The 20,349-nt window shown below is 47.6% G+C and overlaps 1 protein-coding gene across 8 annotated transcripts in view; it reads left to right on the forward strand.

Moving 5' to 3' along the window:
* TMCO3 (transmembrane and coiled-coil domains 3) overlaps positions 1–20,349 on the forward strand; it is a 63,630-nt gene that overhangs the window by 1,276 nt on the left and 42,005 nt on the right. For 4 of the 8 annotated variants that reach the window (XM_054447075.2, XM_063650673.1, XM_054447076.2 and 1 more), the window contains exons 2-7: positions 2,345–2,407; positions 3,273–3,796; positions 11,871–12,050; positions 13,479–13,670; positions 15,272–15,400; positions 17,008–17,100. In XM_054447075.2, the coding sequence (XP_054303050.1) occupies positions 2,380–2,407; positions 3,273–3,796; positions 11,871–12,050; positions 13,479–13,670; positions 15,272–15,400; positions 17,008–17,100 (1,146 nt within the window). In that variant the 5' untranslated portion in view covers positions 2,345–2,379. Of the gene's footprint in view, positions 1–2,344; positions 3,089–3,272; positions 3,797–11,870; positions 12,051–13,478; positions 13,671–15,271; positions 15,401–17,007; positions 17,101–20,349 lie in introns of all 8 variants that reach the window. The other 4 variants (XM_054447078.2, XM_054447079.2, XM_063650672.1 and 1 more) reach the window with 3 other exon arrangements.

The raw sequence follows: 20,349 nt of genomic DNA on the forward strand, positions 1-20,349 counted from the left end.
GCCTCCCAGAGCGCTGGGAATACATATAATTGTGTCGTAATACAGCAGTGGCATTAACCACCACACCTGGCCTTAGGTAGAATTTGAAAACCTTTTTATTTTGAGATGGTTGTAGATTCACATGAAGTTGTAAGGAGTAATACAGAGAAATCCTACAGAGTGCTTTTGCCCTGTTTTCTCCAATGGTAGCACCTTGCAAAACCCTAGTATATGCGGGAAATTTTCTTTGATCAAATCCCCTGACCTGTTGAGATTGCACCAACTATGCATGCACTAGTGAGTGTGAATCTACACCTGTGTGTCTTCTCAATAAAATTGAGATTTTTTTTTCACTCAGCCTTGAGATACATCTGCATTGTTATGTGTATCAATAGCTCAAGATACAGAAATTCTAAGAATTCATTATTAAAGTAATCCCAGCACTTTGGGAGACTGAGGTGGGTGGATCACCTGAGGTCAGGAGTTTGAGACCAGCCTGGCCAACATGGCAAAATACCGTCTCTACTAAAAATACAAAAATTAGCTGGGTGTGGTGACGAGCGCCTGTAATTCCAGCTACTCGGGAGGCTGAGGCAGGAGAATCGCTTGAACCCGGGAGGCAAAGGTTGCAGTGAGCTGAGATCACAACACTGCACTCCAGCCTGGGTGACAAGAGCAAAACTCCGTCTCAAACAACAACAACAAAAACATTACAGGAATCCAAAGTGTCTTTTTAATAATTAGAACAGCTAAAGATGTTTACTAATTTGCTCAAAAAACATGCTACAATTTGGTAGTCTGTAGGATTTTGGAGGCAAGTTTGAAGGTAAAATGAAATGAGTTTGAATAAAGGGTGATTTGTATTTTAAGGATCCATAAATAATTTCAGTTTCATGTTATGAGTATGTTTCAGTGGGAAATTTTAGTATAACTACAACTAAAATCCTCAAAGATTTCTCATAGAAATTAATAGCTCCCTTAGAGGGACAACTAATTTTAGGAACCTGATTGAAGAAGGAACCAGAAATGAACATAGAGGTGTCATTCACACATGAGCTGTGTTGAAACTTATTTTTCTGAAGCATAAAATCTGTCAAATAATCACTTTTTGGGATCTTTTGGGGGAACTGGGAAGTGTAAGCAAAACATCTCAAATTTCTGTCTTGGTTCTGGAAAATACTAGAAGTTCACTTGTGAAGTAGCTGTTGATTTATTTAGCTCCATTGGACCAACGGAGAGAAGCTTAGCAATTGAGTGAGTCATTAAAATAACAGCTCAGCTGTATGGCTAGGCATGACTAAATGATTGCCTCATTGTTTGTCTTTAAGGTGGTAAATGTGTACTTAAAGTTGTACACGTGTACTTGAAGTTGTATTGAAACTAACATAAAATTGAGTGATTGGAACAGCACATTATCATTTATCCTATCTTGTTAGGAAGTTACCTGTTCTAGGTGTGAATTCTCGGTGGAGTGTGCTTCTCCTTTTGGGAGTCAGTTTCCAAGAATGTTTTGAAATTGGACACTTTCTAACCAGAATATAGTCTTTTCTTGGTGACTTTTGCTTGTGATTCTGATCAGTACTGTTGTCTAACACAGTACTGTCTTCGGGACCTGCTGGAGTGCAGACAGTCACTGAGCCCTCACTGAGTCATCTGGCCTCCAGGCTTTTTGAGTTCTCCTGTTTGTTTTGCATAAGGTTTGTCTCTTTCTGTGGCTGCCATTTCATGGTTTGGGCAGAATGCTGCGTCCAGAAATGCTGCCCTTACTTTTGCTGCATCTAACCTACTTTGCCTGGGAAACTGGATTAAACCAATTAGAATTTGGGTTAGTGGTGAAATGAAAGTATAGATATATAGATACATCTTTTAGTAACCAGTTTCCAGGTCGGGGAATCTTTGTAATATGTGACGGTTGAGTAGGAATTCCTGAGTAACAGTCCACTGGATGCTGCTATGAAGAATGGTTGTTAGGTTAATATTTTGTTGTTGTTTCCTTTAAACCGTAAATCTGCGTTAAGTGGTAGGCGTTGGTTTTGTTGCCTTTTTTGGGATAGCTACTTGTGACTGGTGATCTCCTAGTGGCCAAATTCCACTGACTCTACGTTTATTACTCCTTCCTTCCACAGTCTCGGTTTCCTGCCTCTCAGCTTGTTCTGCCTTAGTGACCTTTGCTGGCGCTGTCTCCACCTGCTTTCTAAACAGTGCTCCCGTCTGGGCGACCTGCCCTCCCCCTGCTCATCACCACCTGGACGTCACGGCTACAGCCGCACTGAAACCGTCCTCATTCCCCCAGCAGTAATGTTCAGAAAGCAGGTTCCTGTCTGTGCTGTGCCTTGGCAGGATAAATTAATATATATTGTTTTAGGTCTTCCTAAAGGAAGAGAAGGAGACTGAATTGGGATGATAACAAAAAGTTCTAGAGATCTAGGTATTGTGACATATATATATATTTTTAATTCTTGACATCTTGGTAGCACTTGACTGTAGACTGACTTTGGACATGTGGCAAAATTTCAAATGATTTTAAGAAGCCCACAGAGCTAACAGTAGCTCAGAAGATTTCGTTTCTGGAGTGACATTGAGCATGGTGTCCCCAAGCAACCCATTGACCTGTGAGGGGAAGTTGATGGTATTTTCTGGGCTTTGATAACACGGACTTTTTTTTTTTTTTTTTTGAGACAGTTTTGCTCTTGTTGCCCAAGCTGGAGTACAATGGTGTGATCTGGGCTCACTGCAACATCTGCCTCCCAAGTTCTAGCGATTCTCCTACCTCAGCCTCCTCAGTAGCTGGGATTACAGGCGTGCGCCACCAGGCCCATATTTTTAGTAGAAACGGGGTTTCACCATGTTAACCATGCTGGTCTTGAACTCCTGACCTCAGGTGATCTGCCTGCCTTGGCCTCCCAAAGTGCTGGGATTACAGAGGCATGAGCCACTGTGCCCGACCAACATGGACTGTCTTAAATAGACTTGGTTAATGTCTTTTACACATGGTAGAGCTGGTTGAGATATGAGGCTGTGTTCCCCCCAAAAAAATGACCTTTAATCCTTTCTATAAAGATGTAGCTGACCTTTAATCATCTCAACCCTTCACAAGGCACCATACAAGGTACATCAACATTCAGTATTTGATTTTAATCTCAGTGCAATAAATAGTTTAGATGTTGATATTTATCTAGGAAAAATGATATTTTCTTCAGAAAGGTGTCAGTTTTCCAGATCTGATTATTTAATACTCTGATCAATAGTAATGAATCATTGTTTAACTACATGTGACAGTAACTCTTTTTCAGCTGAAAATGTGTGTCTGACATGCAAGCTCAGTGGGGCAGAGACCTGTGGATTGCTGTGCCCTGCCCTCCGAACCCGGATCATGAAGGTGTTGGGAAGAAGCTTCTTCTGGGTGCTGTTTCCCGTCCTTCCCTGGGCGGTGCAGGCTGTGGAGCACGAGGAGGTGGCGCAGCGGGTGATCAAACTGCACCGCGGGCGAGGGGTGGCCGCCACACAGAGCCGGCAGTGGGTCCGGGACAGCTGCAGGAAGCTCTCAGGGCTTCTCCGCCAGAAGAATGCGGTTCTGAACAAACTGAAAAATGCAATTGGAGCAGTGGAGAAAGACGTGGGCCTGTCGGATGAAGAGAAACTGTTTCAGGTGCACACGTTTGAAATTTTCCAGAAAGAGCTGAATGAAAGTGAAAATTCCGTTTTCCAAGCCATCTACGGACTGCAGAGAGCCCTGCAGGGGGATTACAGAGATGTCGTGAACATGAAGGAGAGCAGCCGGCAGCGCCTGGAGGCCCTGAGAGAGGCTGCAATAAAGGTCAGTCCTAGAGAGGGAGAGAGAGGGAGAGGGAGAGAGAGGTGGAGAGAGAGAGGGAGAGCGCGTGCCCACATCCTCATCCTAGAGAGAGCCCACACGGAGCTGGGGAGCAGACAGGAAGGGAAGTGGTGAAGGCTGCTGATGTCGCTCAGGTGTTGTCTTTCACAGGAACTCACATCTAGAAAAATCTCTAATGTGAGGGAGAATCTTTCCCATTTGCATAATAGTGTAGTTCTTACTTCTAGAAGGAGCCAGTCTCGTACTTTTCTCTATAGAAAAATCCCCTAGTAATTCAAAAAGTTATTCAAGTTGTACTAGTAAACTGATGCAAAGATAAATATAACTTAAATCAACATTTGCTGAGTTTCTGACAGGAGTTCCTTTTAGTGTGAAGTTTGACTTTTCTTCAGTGTCATATATCGAAAATAAAAATATTAAAATTAGTTTTAAACTAATATATACATTTAAATTAAGGACTTTGACCAACTATGCTTTTAAAATGATGAGAAGTTTCTGAAATTACTGTATCAGATGTTGTATTAGCTATTTACATTTTTTAAAGCCATCATTTTTTGAGTACCTCTTCTATACCAAGCATCATGCCAAGCCCTTTAAGTATATAAAGTATCATGTCATCTTCATAGAAAAACCTGTGATATTATTACACAGCATAAACGTTAAAGATACAGACATTAAACTTTCTTTACCAAAATATATTTTGGGGGGAGAAATATGATCATCAGGCAAATGTATAAATCAAGGTTTTCAATAACACTGATTCATTTGTCTTGCCTGTGTGATATGTGCATGAACTACTGTGACCCTGTGTACAGTGGAGACGTGAAGATACATTGGTACGGTCCAGATTTGTGGTGCTTTTATTATAGAGAAAAAATACGAGTTTGAGTAACAATGGCTGCTGGTATGCACACTTCATATTAACAGTATTTTAACATACGCTAGTTATTGTCTCCTATGCTGAGATTCTCCAGGTGCCAGTGACCTGCAGCTATACTATCCCTCCAATCATGTGCTTGACCTGCAGCTGTGTGTCACACCTGCAGCTGTGTGATAGACCTGCAGCTGTGTGTCAAGTCTGAAGTTGTGTGTCAGTCAAACCTGCAGCTCTGTGATAGGCCCCAGCTGTGTGCTACACCTGTAGCTGTGTGTCAGGTCTGCTTTGGTGTGCAGACTTGCAGCTGTGCATGAGACCTGCAGCTATGTGAGACCAGCTGTGTGCGAGACCTGCAGCTGTGTGTGAGACCTACAGCTGTGAGAGACCAGCTGTGTGTGAGACCTGCAGCTGTGTGAGACCTGCAGCTGTGTGAGACCTGCAGCTGTATGCGAGACCTGCAGCTGTGTGCGAGACCTGCAGCTGTGTGCGACCTGCAGCTGTGTGCGAGACCTGCAGCTGTGTGCGAGACCTGCAGCTGTGTGCGAGACCTGCAGCTGTGTGAGACCTGCAGCTGTGTGCGACCTGCAGCTGTGTGCGAGACCTGCAGCTGTGTGCGAGACCTGCAGCTGTGTGCGAGACCTGCAGCTGTGTGAGACCTGCAGCTGTGTGTGAGACCTGCAGCTGTGTGCGAGACCTGCAGCTGTGTGAGACCTGCAGCTGTGTGTGAGACCTGCAGCTGTGTGAGACCTGCTGTGTGTGAGACCTGCAGCTGTGTGAGACCTGCAGCTGTGTGCGAGACCTGCAGCTGTGTGAGACCTGCAGCTGTGTGCGAGACCTGCAGCTGTGTGCGAGACCTGCAGCTGTGTGCGAGACCTGCAGCTGTGTGCGAGACCTGCAGCTGTGTGAGACCTGCAGCTGTGTGTGAGACCTGCAGCTGTGTGAGACCAGCTGTGTGAGACCTGCAGCTGTGTCTGACCTGCAGCTGTGTGTGAGACCTACAGCTGTGTGAGACGTGCAGCTGTGTGTGAGACCTGCAGCTGTGTGTGAGACCTGCAGCTGTGTGCGAGACCTGCAGCTGTGTGAGACCTGCAGCTGTGTGTGAGACCTGCAGCTGTGTGAGACCAGCTGTGTGAGACCTGCAGCTGTGTCTGACCTGCAGCTGTGTGTGAGACCTACAGCTGTGTGAGACGTGCAGCTGTGTGTGAGACCTGCAGCTGTGTGAGACCTGTAGCTATGTGTGACCTGCAGCTGTGTGTGAGACCTGCAGCTATGGGAGACCTGCAGCTGTGTGTGAGACCTGCAGCTGTGTGAGACCTGCAGCTGTGTGTGAGACCTGCAGCTATGGGAGACCTGCAGCTGTGTGTAAGACCTGCAGCTGTGTGAGACCTGCAGCTGTGTGTGAGACCTGCAGCTGTGTGAGACCTGCAGCTGTGTGTGAGACCTGCAGCTGTGTGTGAGACCTGCAGCTGTGTGAGACCTGCAGCTGTGTGTGAGACCTGCAGCTCTGTGAGACCTGCAGCTGTGTGTGAGACCTGCTGCTGTGTGTGAGACCTGCTGCTGTGTGTGAGACCTGCAGCTGTGTGTGAGACCTGCAGCTGTGTGTGAGACCTGCAGCTGTGTGTGAGACCTGCAGCTGTGCGAGACCTGCTGCTGTGTGTGAGACCTACAGCTGTGTGAGACCTACAGCTGTGTGAGACCTGCAGCTGTGTGTGAGACCTGCAGCTGTGTGTGAGACCTGCAGCTGTGCGAGACCTGCAGCTGTGTGTGAGACCTGCAGCTGTGCGAGACCTGCAGCTGTGTGTGAGACCTGCAGCTGTGCGAGACCTGCAGCTGTGTGTGAGACCTGCAGCTGTGCGAGACCTGCAGCTGTGTGAGACCTGCAGCTGTGTGAGACCTGCAGCTGTGTGTGAGACCTGCAGCTGTGTGAGACCTGCAGCTGTGTGTGAGACCTGCAGCTGTGTAAGACCTGCAACTGTGTGTGAGACCTGCAGCTATGGGAGACCTGCAGCTGTGTGTGAGACCTGCAGCTGTGTCTGACCTGCAGCTGTGTGTGAGACCTACAGCTGTGTGTGAGACCTGCAGCTGTGTGAGACCAGCTGTGTGAGACCTGCAGCTGTGTGTGAGACCTGCAGCTGTGTGCGAGACCTGCAGCTGTGTGAGACCTGCAGCTGTGTGTGAGACCTGCAGCTGTGTGAGACCTGCTGTGTGTGAGACCTGCAGCTGTGTGAGACCTGCAGCTGTGTGCGAGACCTGCAGCTGTGTGAGACCTGCAGCTGTGTGCGAGACCTGCAGCTGTGTGCGAGACCTGCAGCTGTGTGCGAGACCTGCAGCTGTGTGAGACCTGCAGCTGTGTGTGAGACCTGCAGCTGTGTGAGACCGGCTGTGTGAGACCTGCAGCTGTGTCTGACCTGCAGCTGTGTGTGAGACCTACAGCTGTGTGAGACGTGCAGCTGTGTGTGAGACCTGCAGCTGTGTGCGAGACCTGCAGCTGTGTGAGACCTGCAGCTGTGTGTGAGACCTGCAGCTGTGTGAGACCAGCTGTGTGAGACCTGCAGCTGTGTCTGACCTGCAGCTGTGTGTGAGACCTACAGCTGTGTGAGACGTGCAGCTGTGTGTGAGACCTGCAGCTGTGTGAGACCTGTAGCTATGTGTGACCTGCAGCTGTGTGTGAGACCTGCAGCTATGGGAGACCTGCAGCTGTGTGTAAGACCTGCAGCTGTGTGAGACCTGCAGCTGTGTGTGAGACCTGCAGCTATGGGAGACCTGCAGCTGTGTGTAAGACCTGCAGCTGTGTGAGACCTGCAGCTGTGTGTGAGACCTGCAGCTCTGTAAGACCTGCAGCTCTGTGAGACCTGCAGCTCTGTGAGACCTGCAGCTGTGTGAGACCTGCAGCTGTGTGTGAGAACTGCAGCTGTGTGAGACCTGCAGCTGTGTGTGAGACCTGCAGCTGTGTGAGACCTGCAGCTGTGTGTGAGACCTGCAGCTGTGTGTGAGACCTGCAGCTGTGTGAGACCTGCAGCTGTGTGTGAGACCTGCAGCTGTGTGTGAGACCTGCAGCTCTGTGAGACCTGCAGCTGTGTGTGAGACCTGCTGCTGTGTGTGAGACCTGCAGCTGTGTGAGACCTGCAGCTGTGTGTGAGACCTGCAGCTGTGTGTGAGACCTGCAGCTGTGTGTGAGACCTGCAGCTGTGCGAGACCTGCTGCTGTGTGTGAGACCTACAGCTGTGTGAGACCTACAGCTGTGTGAGACCTGCAGCTGTGTGTGAGACCTGCAGCTGTGTGTGAGACCTGCAGCTGTGCGAGACCTGCAGCTGTGTGTGAGACCTGCAGCTGTGCGAGACCTGCAGCTGTGTGTGAGACCTGCAGCTGTGTGAGACCTGCAGCTGTGTGAGACCTGCAGCTGTATGAGACCTGCAGCTGTGTGTGAGACCTGCAGCTGTGTGAGACCTGCAGCTGTGTGTGAGACCTGCAGCTGTGTAAGACCTGCAACTGTGTGTGAGACCTGCAGCTATGGGAGACCTGCAGCTGTGTGTGAGACCTGCAGCTGTGTGTGAGACCTGCAGCTGTGTGTGAGACCTGCAGCTGTGTGTGAGACCTGCAGCTGTGTGAGACCTGCAGCTGTGTCTGACCTGCAGCTGTGTGTGAGACCTACAGCTGTGTGAGACGTGCAGCTGTGTGTGAGACCTGCAGCTGTGTGAGACCTGCAGCTGTGTGTGACCTGCAGCTGTGTGTGAGACCTGCAGCTATGGGAGACCTGCAGCTGTGTGTAAGACCTGCAGCTGTGTGTGAGACCTGCAGCTCTGTGAGACCTGCAGCTCTGTGAGACCTGCAGCTGTGTGAGACCTGCAGCTGTGTGTGAGACCTGCAGCTGTGCGAGACCTGCGGCTGTGTGAGACCTGCGGCTGTGTGTGAGACCTGCGGCTGTGTGTGAGACCTGCGGCTGTGTGAGACCTGCTGCTGTGTGTGAGACCTGCAGCTGTGTGAGACCTGCAGCTGTGTGTGAGACCTGCAGCTGTGTGAGACCTGCAGCTGTGTGTGAGACCTGCAGCTGTGTGAGACCTGCAGCTGTGTGAGACCTGCAGCTGTGTGTGAGACCTGCAGCTGTGTGTGAGACCTGCAGCTGTGTGAGACCTGCAGCTGTGTGTGAGACCTGCAGCTCTGTGAGACCTGCAGCTGTGTGTGAGACCTGCAGCTGTGTGTGAGACCTGCAGCTGTGCGAGACCTGCTGCTGTGTGTGAGACCTACAGCTGTGTGAGACCTACAGCTGTGTGAGACCTACAGCTGTGTGTGAGACCTGCAGCTGTGTGTGAGACCTGCAGCTGTGTGTGAGACCTGCAGCTGTGTGTGAGACCTGCAGCTGTGTGAGACCTGCAGCTGTGTGTGAGACCTGCAGCTGTGCGAGACCTGCAGCTGTGTGAGACCTACAGCTGTGTGAGACCTGCAGCTGTGTGTGAGACCTGCAGCTGTGTGTGAGACCTGCAGCTGTGTGTGAGACCTGCAGCTGTGTGAGACCTGCAGCTGTGTGTGAGACCTGCAGCTGTGCGAGACCTGCAGCTGTGTGAGACCTGCAGCTGTGTGAGACCTGCAGCTGTGTGTGAGACCTGCAGCTGTGTGAGACCTGCAGCTGTGTGTGAGACCTGCAGCTGTGTAAGACCTGCAACTGTGTGTGAGACCTGCAGCTATGGGAGACCTGCAGCTGTGTGTGAGACCTGCAGCTGTGTCTGACCTGCAGCTGTGTGTGAGACCTACAGCTGTGTGTGAGACCTGCAGCTGTGTGAGACCAGCTGTGTGAGACCTGCAGCTGTGTCTGACCTGCAGCTGTGTGTGAGACCTACAGCTGTGTGAGACGTGCAGCTGTGTGTGAGACCTGCAGCTGTGTGAGACCTGCAGCTGTGTGTGACCTGCAGCTGTGTGTGAGACCTGCAGCTATGGGAGACCTGCAGCTGTGTGTAAGACCTGCAGCTGTGTGTGAGACCTGCAGCTCTGTGAGACCTGCAGCTCTGTGAGACCTGCAGCTGTGTGAGACCTGCAGCTGTGTGTGAGACCTGCAGCTGTGCGAGACCTGCGGCTGTGTGAGACCTGCGGCTGTGTGTGAGACCTGCGGCTGTGTGTGAGACCTGCAGCTGTGTGAGACCTGCTGCTGTGTGTGAGACCTGCAGCTGTGTGAGACCTGCAGCTGTGTGTGAGACCTGCAGCTGTGTGAGACCTGCAGCTGTGTGTGAGACCTGCAGCTGTGTGAGACCTGCAGCTGTGTGTGAGACCTGCAGCTGTGTGAGACCTGCAGCTGTGTGAGACCTGCAGCTGTGTGTGAGACCTGCAGCTGTGTGTGAGACCTGCAGCTGTGTGAGACCTGCAGCTGTGTGTGAGACCTGCAGCTCTGTGAGACCTGCAGCTGTGTGTGAGACCTGCAGCTGTGTGTGAGACCTGCAGCTGTGCGAGACCTGCTGCTGTGTGTGAGACCTACAGCTGTGTGAGACCTACAGCTGTGTGAGACCTACAGCTGTGTGAGACCTGCAGCTGTGTGTGAGACCTGCAGCTGTGTGTGAGACCTGCAGCTGTGTGAGACCTGCAGCTGTGTGTGAGACCTGCAGCTGTGTGTGAGACCTGCAGCTGTGTGAGACCTGCAGCTGTGTGTGAGACCTGCAGCTGTGCGAGACCTGCAGCTGTGTGAGACCTGCAGCTGTGTGTGAGACCTGCAGCTGTGTGTGAGACCTGCAGCTGTGAGTGAGACCTGCAGCTGTGTGAGACCTGCAGCTGTGTGTGAGACCTGCAGCTGTGTGAGACCTGCAGCTGTGTGTGAGACCTGCAGCTGTGTGTGAGACCTGCAGCTGTGTGAGACCTGCAGCTGTGTGTGAGACCTGCAGCTCTGTGAGACCGGCCGCTGTGTGTGAGACCTGCAGCTGTGCGAGACCTGCTGCTGTGTGTTATACCTACAGCTGTGTGAGACCTGCAGCTGTGTCTGAGGCCTACAACTGTGCGAGACCTGCAGCTGTGCGAGACCTGCAGCTGTGCGAGACCTGCAGCTGTGTGTGAGACCTGCAGCTGTGTGAGACCAGCTGTGTGAGACCTGCAGCTGTGTGAGACCTGCAGCTGTGTCTGAGGCCTACAGCTGTGCGAGACCTGCAGCTGTGCGAGACCTGCAGCTGTGTGTGAGACCTGCAGCTGTGTGAGACCTGCAGCTGTGTGAGACCTGCAGCTGTGTGCTAGACCTGTGGCTGTGTGAGACCTGCGGCTGTGTGAGACCTGCAGCTGTGTGCTAGACCTGCGGCTGTGTGAGACCTACGGCTGTGTGTGAGATCTGCAGCTGGGTGAGACCTGCAGCTGTGTGCAAGACCTGCAGCTGTATGAGACTTGCATCTGTGTGAGACCTCAGCTGTCCAAGACCTGCAGCTATGTGCAAGACCTGCAGCTGTGTGTTACACTTGCAGCGTGGGACACCTGCAGCTGTGTGGTAGACCTGCAGCTGTGTAAGACCTGCAGCTATGTGTGAGATCTGCAGCTGTGTGAGACCTGCAGCTCTTTGTCAGTGGCATCAGATGATGTCTCGTGACTACTTAGTAATTGAGGCGACGATGTTCTTCTAGGCTCTGGTCCTCTCTGCTCTGGCCTATGTCCCACCCCTTTAGCTAAGAATAAATGTTTAAAAGTAAGATTATTGATGAAATATAATTGTGTAAAATACATTACTAAATTATATTGCCAGCATCACTCATCAGTTCTTCAAATGATTAATGCTGTTGGTTTCTACATGTGTTTTGGAACAGCTTTCCCTTGTAACTTGAATTTGACTGTGCATTGATTTTAGATGGTAGCTCCACATTCAGGTCTCACAGCTGGTTTTAAAGTACTGCTGCACTCACACACGATAGGCCTGGAGCACAGTCACTGTGGAGTAAATGAGTTTTGTGTGAATGGATGACCTACAGATACTACATTTACTTTTGTGTAACAAATGTTTCTTACATGTGTTGATGTACGTACACAAAAAACTTTCCCTAAACATTTGGCTAAGCTCAGTTATGTTTGAATAACTAGGACACGTGACTTCCCTAGCTGACCAGAATTAAGTTATTGACATATGAACAGGGACATTTGACAAAGCAGGAGGACTGATTAAGAAAGTCATGTCCTAGCTTATTTCTTAATATATCTCACTCTTCTTTTCTTACAAATGAATAGGAAGAAACAGAATATATGGAACTTCTGGCAGCAGAAAAACATCAAGTTGAAGCCCTTAAAAATATGCAACATCAAAACCAAAGTTTATCCATGCTTGACGAGATTCTTGAAGATGTAAGAAAGGCAGCAGATCGTCTGGAGGAAGAGATAGAGGAACATGCTTTTGACGACAATAAATCAGTAAGCGTTCCAGAACAGCTGCTTCTTCACCTCCTGAGCCACTCACTGATCAGAAGACATGTTGTTGAAATTGTTCACGTGTATGTTTTTAGTGTAGATTGGAAATGAAGACAAACTAAAATGCTTCTCTGTCATAGAGAAAATAATTTGGTCTTGTAGAAGTAAGCTAACTATCCTTTATTTTCCTTTTATATTTTTAACACCGACAGTCAGTTCCCCTCCTCAGCAGCTTGTCTGCATTTTCCAGAGGCCAGATGGATTGGGACATTGGGACTCTAGTCTCAGGACAGCCTGGACAGTTGGGTTTAATGCTGATCTACTGGGGTGTTACCAGAAACAGGTCCCAATCCAGACCCTAAGAGAGTTCTTGGATCAGGGCGAGTCCATAGAGTAAAGGGAAAGCAAGTTTATTAAGAAAGTAAAGAAACAAAACAATGGCAACTCCATAGGCAGAGCAGCCCTGAGGGCTATTTTTGTGATTATTTCTTGATTACATGCTAAGCAAGGGGTGGGTTATTCATAAATTTTCTGGGAAAGGGGCGGCGGTTTACTAGAACAGAGAGTTCCTCCCATTTTAGACCACATAGGGTGACTTCCAGATGTTGCCATGGCATTTGTAAGCTGCCATGGCGCTGGTGGGAGTGTCATTTCATATGCTAATGGATTATAATTAGTATATAGTGAGCAGTGAGGACGACCAGAGGTCACTCTCATTGCCATCTTGGTTTTGGTGGGTTTTGGCTGGCTTCTGTACTGCATCCTGTTTTGTCAGCGGGGTCTTTGTGGCCTGTATCTTGTGACACCAGTCTTGGCGACCTCCTGTCTCATCCTGTGACTAAGAATGCCTGTCCCGGAAATGCAGCCCAGTAGGTTTCATCCTCATTTTACCCTGCTCATATTCAAGATAGAGTTGCTCTGGTTTGAACACCTGTAACGGGAACAGTGAACTTCTTACAGAAAATGATCTTTATCTCTGAAGCAGGAATTCAGGCTGCTCATTTGTTGTAGTGTGTTTAAGATTCTAAGAAAAAAAGTGGGATTGATGACGAAAATTGACTGTGGGTCTTGACTCACGAAAGCGTTGGGTAATAAAAACAAATGAGAATAAGATTAGAGAAGAAAGCAGAGAGAATAAAAATAGATCAGAAGAAACAAGGTGTTTTAAAATCTACTAATTATGGAATTAGAGGAGAACTCGTATTTTAAGGGCTATGAATTTCTTGAAAGAATGGTGAAGTAGATCTTGGAAAGTAGCAGAAATCCTAAACCTATCCATTCTTGTTACTTCTTTAATTGAAAAAGAAGTCCTAATTCACTGCTAATGAACATTGATTGATACATTTTTAACATTCTTCTGTTTAGCATTCATTCTCTGAAAATTGAAAGCATTTAATGGATTTTAATTGCATAATATTATTATTCTTGCAGGTCAAGGGGGTCAATTTTGAGGCAGTTCTGAGGGTGGAGGAAGAAGAGGCCAATTCTAAGCAAAATATAACAAAACGAGAAGTGGAGGACGACTTGGGCCTTAGCATGCTGATTGACTCCCAGAACAACCAGTATATTTTGACCAAGCCCAGAGATTCAACCATCCCACGTGCAGATCACCACTTTATAAAGGTAGTGGGTCATGGTGGAGATGCCTGCCTGCCCCTGCTTCCTGGTTCATGGTGTCAGTATGACTGAGCTTTATCTTCTGAACAAGGCACAGCCAGCCTTCTAACAGAGATTTTACTAGAATTCCATACATTGTCTGTGATTTGAGGCATCTTCCCTTAATTTCTAATCTTTTTTTTCTAAAGTAATAAGATACTTTAATATTTAAAATGAAAGTTAATTTTGTTTTGGAGAATTTGGAAGACTTTGAAATTAGGAGTTACTGTAATGGGATTAAAGCTTTAGTCATCTAAAAACTGTTTTCACTAAAATTAAAAATCCTTAAAAGGCAGAGAGGTCTTGGCTAAGGAGTCGTATATGGCTTCATTTAGCCCTGGGGTGCAGAGCATGAGAACCCATGCAGCAGTGCCTGGTGTTCCAGATGGAACTGGATTCAGACCCGTTTCCTCCCAGGAGCTTGGTCTAGACAAAGGCTACGCAGGGAGGTACTTGAAGCTGAGAGCATCATGGTTCGGGTGGTCACTCAGGAGGGAGTGGCATGGCCGTGACAGGTGCAGCCCCTCAGGGAAGCTTGGCAAGATCTGATACAGTGTCAGGTCTCCAGCAGAGACTGGAGGTTTGTACAGGAGCAGAAACCAAGCCAGAGAATCTAGGCTCAAAGACGGTGCTGTCTCAGGCGAGAGGAAGAGGACCAGCCAGAGAGAGATGTGGTCACGATGGAGTGGGTCCCGGGAGGACTGGGGCTGCCGAGTGACTCTGTCAGTGCCCTCCAAGAAGGGGTGGAGGTCTCTGTAAAGCTATTCTTTCTCCCTTTGTAATGAATAATCAATTTCCAGGGAGAGATTTTGAGACGGTAAGTATGCTGCTCCTCACTGACCTTCAGGGCTGCAGGTGCAGCAGTGCCAGCGCCCACTAAAGATTCCTGCCTGCACCCGTCATGGCGAAGCCACGTGAATTACAGTTTGGACACCAGCACTGAGAGTTTCCCAGATTAGAAAACTCAGTGGAATTCTAGGACTCAGAATTCTTAGAACACTGTTACGGGGCTTAAGCAAAACAAGAATTTTGCTGTATAGTCAGCCATCTGTGTCCACGTGCTCTGCATCCTCAGATTCAACCAACTGTGGATGAAAATATTCAGAAAAAAGACCCAAGAATAACAATTCAATAAAAATACAAATAAAATATGACAACAATTTCCATTGTGTAGGTATCATAAGTAATCTAGAGGTGCTTTAAAGTATACAGGAAGATGTGCTAGGTTACATGCACATACCATCCCGTTTTGTATCAGACTTGAGCATCCGAGGATTCTGGTCCAGGGAGCGGGGGAGGATCGTGGAACCACTGCTCCAAGGATACCAAGGGGTGACTGTAATCTTTAGGCCATGAAAAACTTACTCCATCTATTCCCAGAATACACTCTTCATGTTTTCAGCTTCTCTGGGATCCTCAGCATGAGGAAAATCGGTGGTTTTGTCTTCACCCTTCATTCCCATCAGATGAAATCAGGGAACTATGTCCTGTTCTGTGCCTCAGCCAGCCAGCCCTCTTCTTACCACTGTTATCTTACACTTCTGTTTCTTATTTATTTTATTCTTCAGGACATTGTTACCATAGGAATGCTGTCCTTGCCTTGTGGCTGGCTATGTACAGCCATAGGATTGCCTACAATGTTTGGTTATATTATTTGTGGTGTACTTCTGGGACCTTCAGGACTAAATAGTATTAAGGTAAGAACAAAATTTGATAGTTTTGGTATCTGTTTAACAGAATATAAAAAGAGAATTCATGAAGACTAAAAAGTATTGAATGTGATTAATGCAGATACCAGCTTCGTATAAACCATTTCAAAGAAGATGTCCTTTCAGGTGTCATGGGAAGTCTCTGAATCCTCAGGAAGTCGCTGTGCCTGTTAGTGAAGGGGCAGTCTTACTGGAGACAACACTCCTGCTCGTTTCCATTAGTTTTAAGGACTCCATTTCCAGTAACATGCTGGACCAGGTTATTCAGACCGTCTTTCACGTGCTGAATACAACCAAAGTGTTGCATTAACCGTTTTTTGTTGTTGTTGTTGTTGTTGTTTTTTGAGACAGAGTCTCACACTGTCACCCAGGCTAGAGTGCAATGGTGCAATCTTGGCTCACTGCAACCTCCGCCTTCCAGGTTCACATGATTCTCCTGCCTCAGCCTCCCGAGTAGCTGGGATTACAGGTGCACACCACCACACCTGGCTAATTTTTTGTATTTTTAGTAGAGACGGGGTTCCACTATGTTAGTCAGACTGGTCTTGAACTCCTGACCTCATAATCCACCCGCCTCAGCCTCCCAAAGTGCTGAGATTACAGGCATGAGCCACCCTGCCTGGCCCATTAACTGTTTTTAAGCATCCTATTCACAACACATGGAAAAGCTTATTAGCCCCAGTCGAGGCAGTGGGCAGTGGGGCTATTTGCTGGGCCCCGTCACGCTGATGGCACTTCTGACAGGGAGGAAAGGTTCCCGAGCTTCCAGCTGTCTCCCAACAACACTCACGGTGCGAGCAGCGTGGAGAGCAGGTGTCGGAGTGGGTGCCATGAGTCTCACTGGAGGGAGGCATGCCAGGGGGTGGGACGGGGAGGAGTGCAGCCTGCTCCCTCCAAGCCTCCTTCCCTCTGCTGCTGGTTGAGCCTGGGACCAGGCCCAGGAGCCTCAGGGCTTTCTCCAGATCACAGGGCGGCAGGAGGGGTCTGAGGAGCTCGAGCCCCAGCTGGTGAAGAGGAGTGCGCCCAGCACCCTGGGTCTGGGGAGCAGCTGGCCGGCAGGGGAGCTCCAAGCCCACGTGTGGGGGCTCCCAGGACAGGGCTCACCTTGGCAGAATGGCCTCTGGGAAGAATGGCTGTTTCAGTTTAGTTTTTGGAGTAGGTCTTTGTCAAGTGATTCAAGTATAAAACACCAGAGGTGAAAAATCACTTCCTGCCCTTTCCAAATAAAAGCAAATACAAATTTCTTTCCTTCTTTTTCTTAATAGCAAAGGTGCTCCTAAACCAAGAAATAAGGTGAAGTGGCTGGGTAACATATACAACTGGATGCTGTAAAAATTATAATTCTTAATAAATCAGCTAAACCATGGAAAATAATGTAATTATAAATAGACCAAGATAAAAATCAAAGCACATACTAGCCAAAAGTGAGAAGTGGTTAATAGAAGTATACTGTGTGATTACTGTGTGTGTGTGTGTGTGTGTGTGTGTGTGTTTTGGATACTTCCAATGGGCATACTAGGGCGTGATTGTTTAGTTAAGTATACTTAATATGTTAAACATGTAAAATTATATGGGTTTTTTTTTGTGTTTTTCAGTCTATTGTGCAAGTGGAGACATTAGGAGAATTTGGGGTGTTTTTTACTCTTTTTCTTGTTGGCTTAGAATTTTCTCCAGAAAAGCTAAGAAAGGTAAGGACCTCATCAACCTATTACTGCCTCTAAGGAACTTCACATCATGTGGTTTTGGTTCATACACTTTTAACACTTGTTGATGAATTCACTATCAAATTAAATGTTTTTAGAATAGAATATGATATTTCGGTTTGATGTTATTTTTGGAACAAATTCAGAAAGATAAAAAACATCAGGTTTGAAAGCGTAGAAATTCAGTGAAGAATTGGAATTCGCCTTCACATGGCTAACTTCAGGAAGGGTCTGGAAAGTAATGTGTGTGAACTTTAATAGATGGCTCCCTCCAAGGTGCAAAACTGTTAGAGGGTCAGATGTCATAGAGCTTGCATATGCAGTGTGTTACCCTAGAAAAAACTTTGTGAATTGGAAGTAAGTTAATTAAAAGACACTTTGTTTTTCCAGACACCACACAAAAGAGGAAAGTAGCTGATTAAAAGCCAGGGTGGGGAGAGAGAAAATGAACACTGTTGGTAACAAAAACACCCTGTGAATTAAGATCAGATACCGCTTGGCCTGCAGTGCTAGCTGGAAAACTAGTATTGACTTAGCAAAAATTTTTAAGTGACTGTCAGATGTAATAGGCATTCTTGAACCAGATTCATGAGAATCACAACCGTACACCCTTTTTGTATTTTTGATTTTTTTTTTTCCACAAAAGACTTGGTCATTTTAAACAAAGTGACTTAATTTACAGTGTCTGGTTTGCCTAATCACTCAGTCTTCTCATGTAGTATTCTTTCTTTTTTTAATTTTAATTTCTTTTATTTCAATAGGTTTTTTGGGACAGGTGGTGTTTGGTTACATGAGTAAGTTCGTTAGTGGTGATTTGTGAGATTTCAGTGCACCTGTCACCAGAGCAGTGTACACTGTACCCAATGTGTAGTCTTTTATCCCTCGCTACCCCCCACCCTTTGCCCCAAGTCCGCAAAGTCCAGTGTGTCATTCTTACGCGCTTGTGTCCTCATAGCTTAGCTCCCGCTTAGGAGTGAGATCATACGATGTTTGATTTTCCATTCCTGAGTTACTGCACTTAGAATAATGGTCTCCAATTCCATCCACGTTGGTACAAATACCCCTGTTTTGTTCCTTTTTATGGCTGAGTAGTATTCCATGGTATATAAATACCACATTTTCTATTGATGGGCATTTGGGCTGGTTCCATGTTTTTGCAATTGCAAATCGTGCTGCTCTAAACATGTGCATGTAAGTATCTTTTTCGTATAGTGACTTATTTTCCCCTAGCAGTGGGATTGCTGGATCAAATGGTAGAGCTACTTTTAGTTCTCTGAGGAACCTCCACACAGTTTTCCTTAGTGGTTGTGCTAGTTTACATTCCCACCAGCAGTGCAGAAGTGTTCCCTGTTCCCCACATCCCTGATAACATCTATTCTTTTCATTTTTTGGTTATGGCCATTCTTGGAGGAGTAAGATGGTATCGCATTGTGGTTTTGATTTGCATTTCCCTGATCATTAGTGATGTTCAGCGTTTTTTTATGTTTGTTGGCCATTTGTATATCTTCTTTAGAGAATTGTCTATTCATGTCCTTAGCCCACTTTTGGATGGGATTGTTTGTTTTTTTCTTGCTGACTTTTTTGAGTTCTTTGTAGATTCTGGATATTAGTCCTTTGTTGGATGTATAGATTGTGGAGATTTTCTCCAGCTCTTTGGATTTGTACACTCTTTTTGGAGAGCTGTCTAGCAATCTGACCTAAAAGCCTTAAAATGTACATATGCCTTGACCTGGTAGTTCTTCTAGGTCTCTCTCCAAAGGAAAGAATCAAACATAAGTTTTTAAAAAATTTACCCACAAAAGGTTTCACCTCCTCATTGTAAATTTTTAAGAAACAGTGGAACCAGTCCTGAGTGTCTAACGGTCAGTTTAACTGTGGTGTGACTACTGATGGAGTGTTAGGTAGCCATTGCAAAGTTACAAGAGCATCAGCAACAAAGCAAAATATCGGTTGGAAAGCTAAACTTGGGGGAAAAAGGAGCATGTAACATGACCGTGGCAATGTAAAAGAAGCATCAATACATGGGGGAAAAACGGGAAAGAAACGTTCCGGGTAACCACGATGACTTCTGGTTTCTTCTCCATATTTTCCAAATTTTCTATAATAAGCAGTCAATACTTTGTCATTACAAGGAAAAATAAACTTTTCTTTTAAAGGCTTGTGTTTACTTTCAGAAGTCAACTCTGATCTCACTGGCGTGTTTTTCTTTATACTGTCTTCCCATTTGCTTCCTCAGTTCATCCTCTTACCTAGAACTTTTTGTTTTCTTTACCTTTCTGTTTTTCCACTAAAAGCTCCGTTTTTCCATCTTCTCATTACCCGCCCTTTCCTGTGACCACTCCTGAAGACACGCGTCCTCATAAGTTGTTCTGAATTGACTTGAGGGTGTTCTCAGGTACTTTGCATCTTTTTATATTTCTTGTAAATTGTTAATTTCTAAGTTCAATGATTAAAGAGAATTCACCACTCTCCTGGGTCCTAAGGAAAAGCGGTGTCATCCTTGCTGTTAACCCTGTGGAGGAGCCTATTATGGGTGGGGAGGGTAAGGGGGCGTGGGCCGCGTGGCTACCCGGCCTGTGGAGGAGCCTGTTATGGGTGGGGACCGTAAGGGGGTGTCGGCCACGTGGCTGCCCAGCCTATGGAGGAGCCTGTTACGGGTGGGGAGGGTAAGGGGGCGTGAGCCGCGTGGCTGCCCGGCCTGTGGAGGAAGGAGCCTGTTACGGGTGGGGAGGGTGAGGGGATGTCGGCCACGTGGCTGCCCGGCCTATGGAGGAGCCTGTTACGGGTGGGGAGGGTAAGGGGGTGTCGGCCGCGTGGCTGCCCGGCCTATGGAGGAGCCTGTTACGGGTGGGGAGGGTAAGGGGGTGTCGGCCACGTGGCTGCCCGGCCTATGGAGGAGCCTGTTACGGGTGGGGAGGGTAAGGGGGTGTAGGCCACGTGGCTACCCAGCCTGTGGAGGAGCCTGTTGTGGCGGGGTAAGGGGGTGTGGCTGTCCAGTGCCCTGTCTCACCAGTGTCCCATGAAGCTCCGTAAAAACACGAGGCCTCCATTCCATGGTGCAGCATGGGGGTGTGTGTGTGTGTGTGTGTGTGTGTGTGTGTGTGTGTGTGTGTGTGTGTGTGTGTAATTTAGAGAAGTTTACAGCAAAGGGCAATTTAGGGCAGACCCCTAGGGGAGGTGGGAGGGGATGAAGTTCTGGCTGTGCAGCAGAGCTTCAACAAGGCACTGACCTGC

The sequence above is a fragment of the Pongo pygmaeus genome, chromosome 14 (assembly GCF_028885625.2).
Source record: "Pongo pygmaeus isolate AG05252 chromosome 14, NHGRI_mPonPyg2-v2.0_pri, whole genome shotgun sequence".
NCBI classification, from domain to species: Eukaryota; Metazoa; Chordata; class Mammalia; order Primates; family Hominidae; genus Pongo; species Pongo pygmaeus.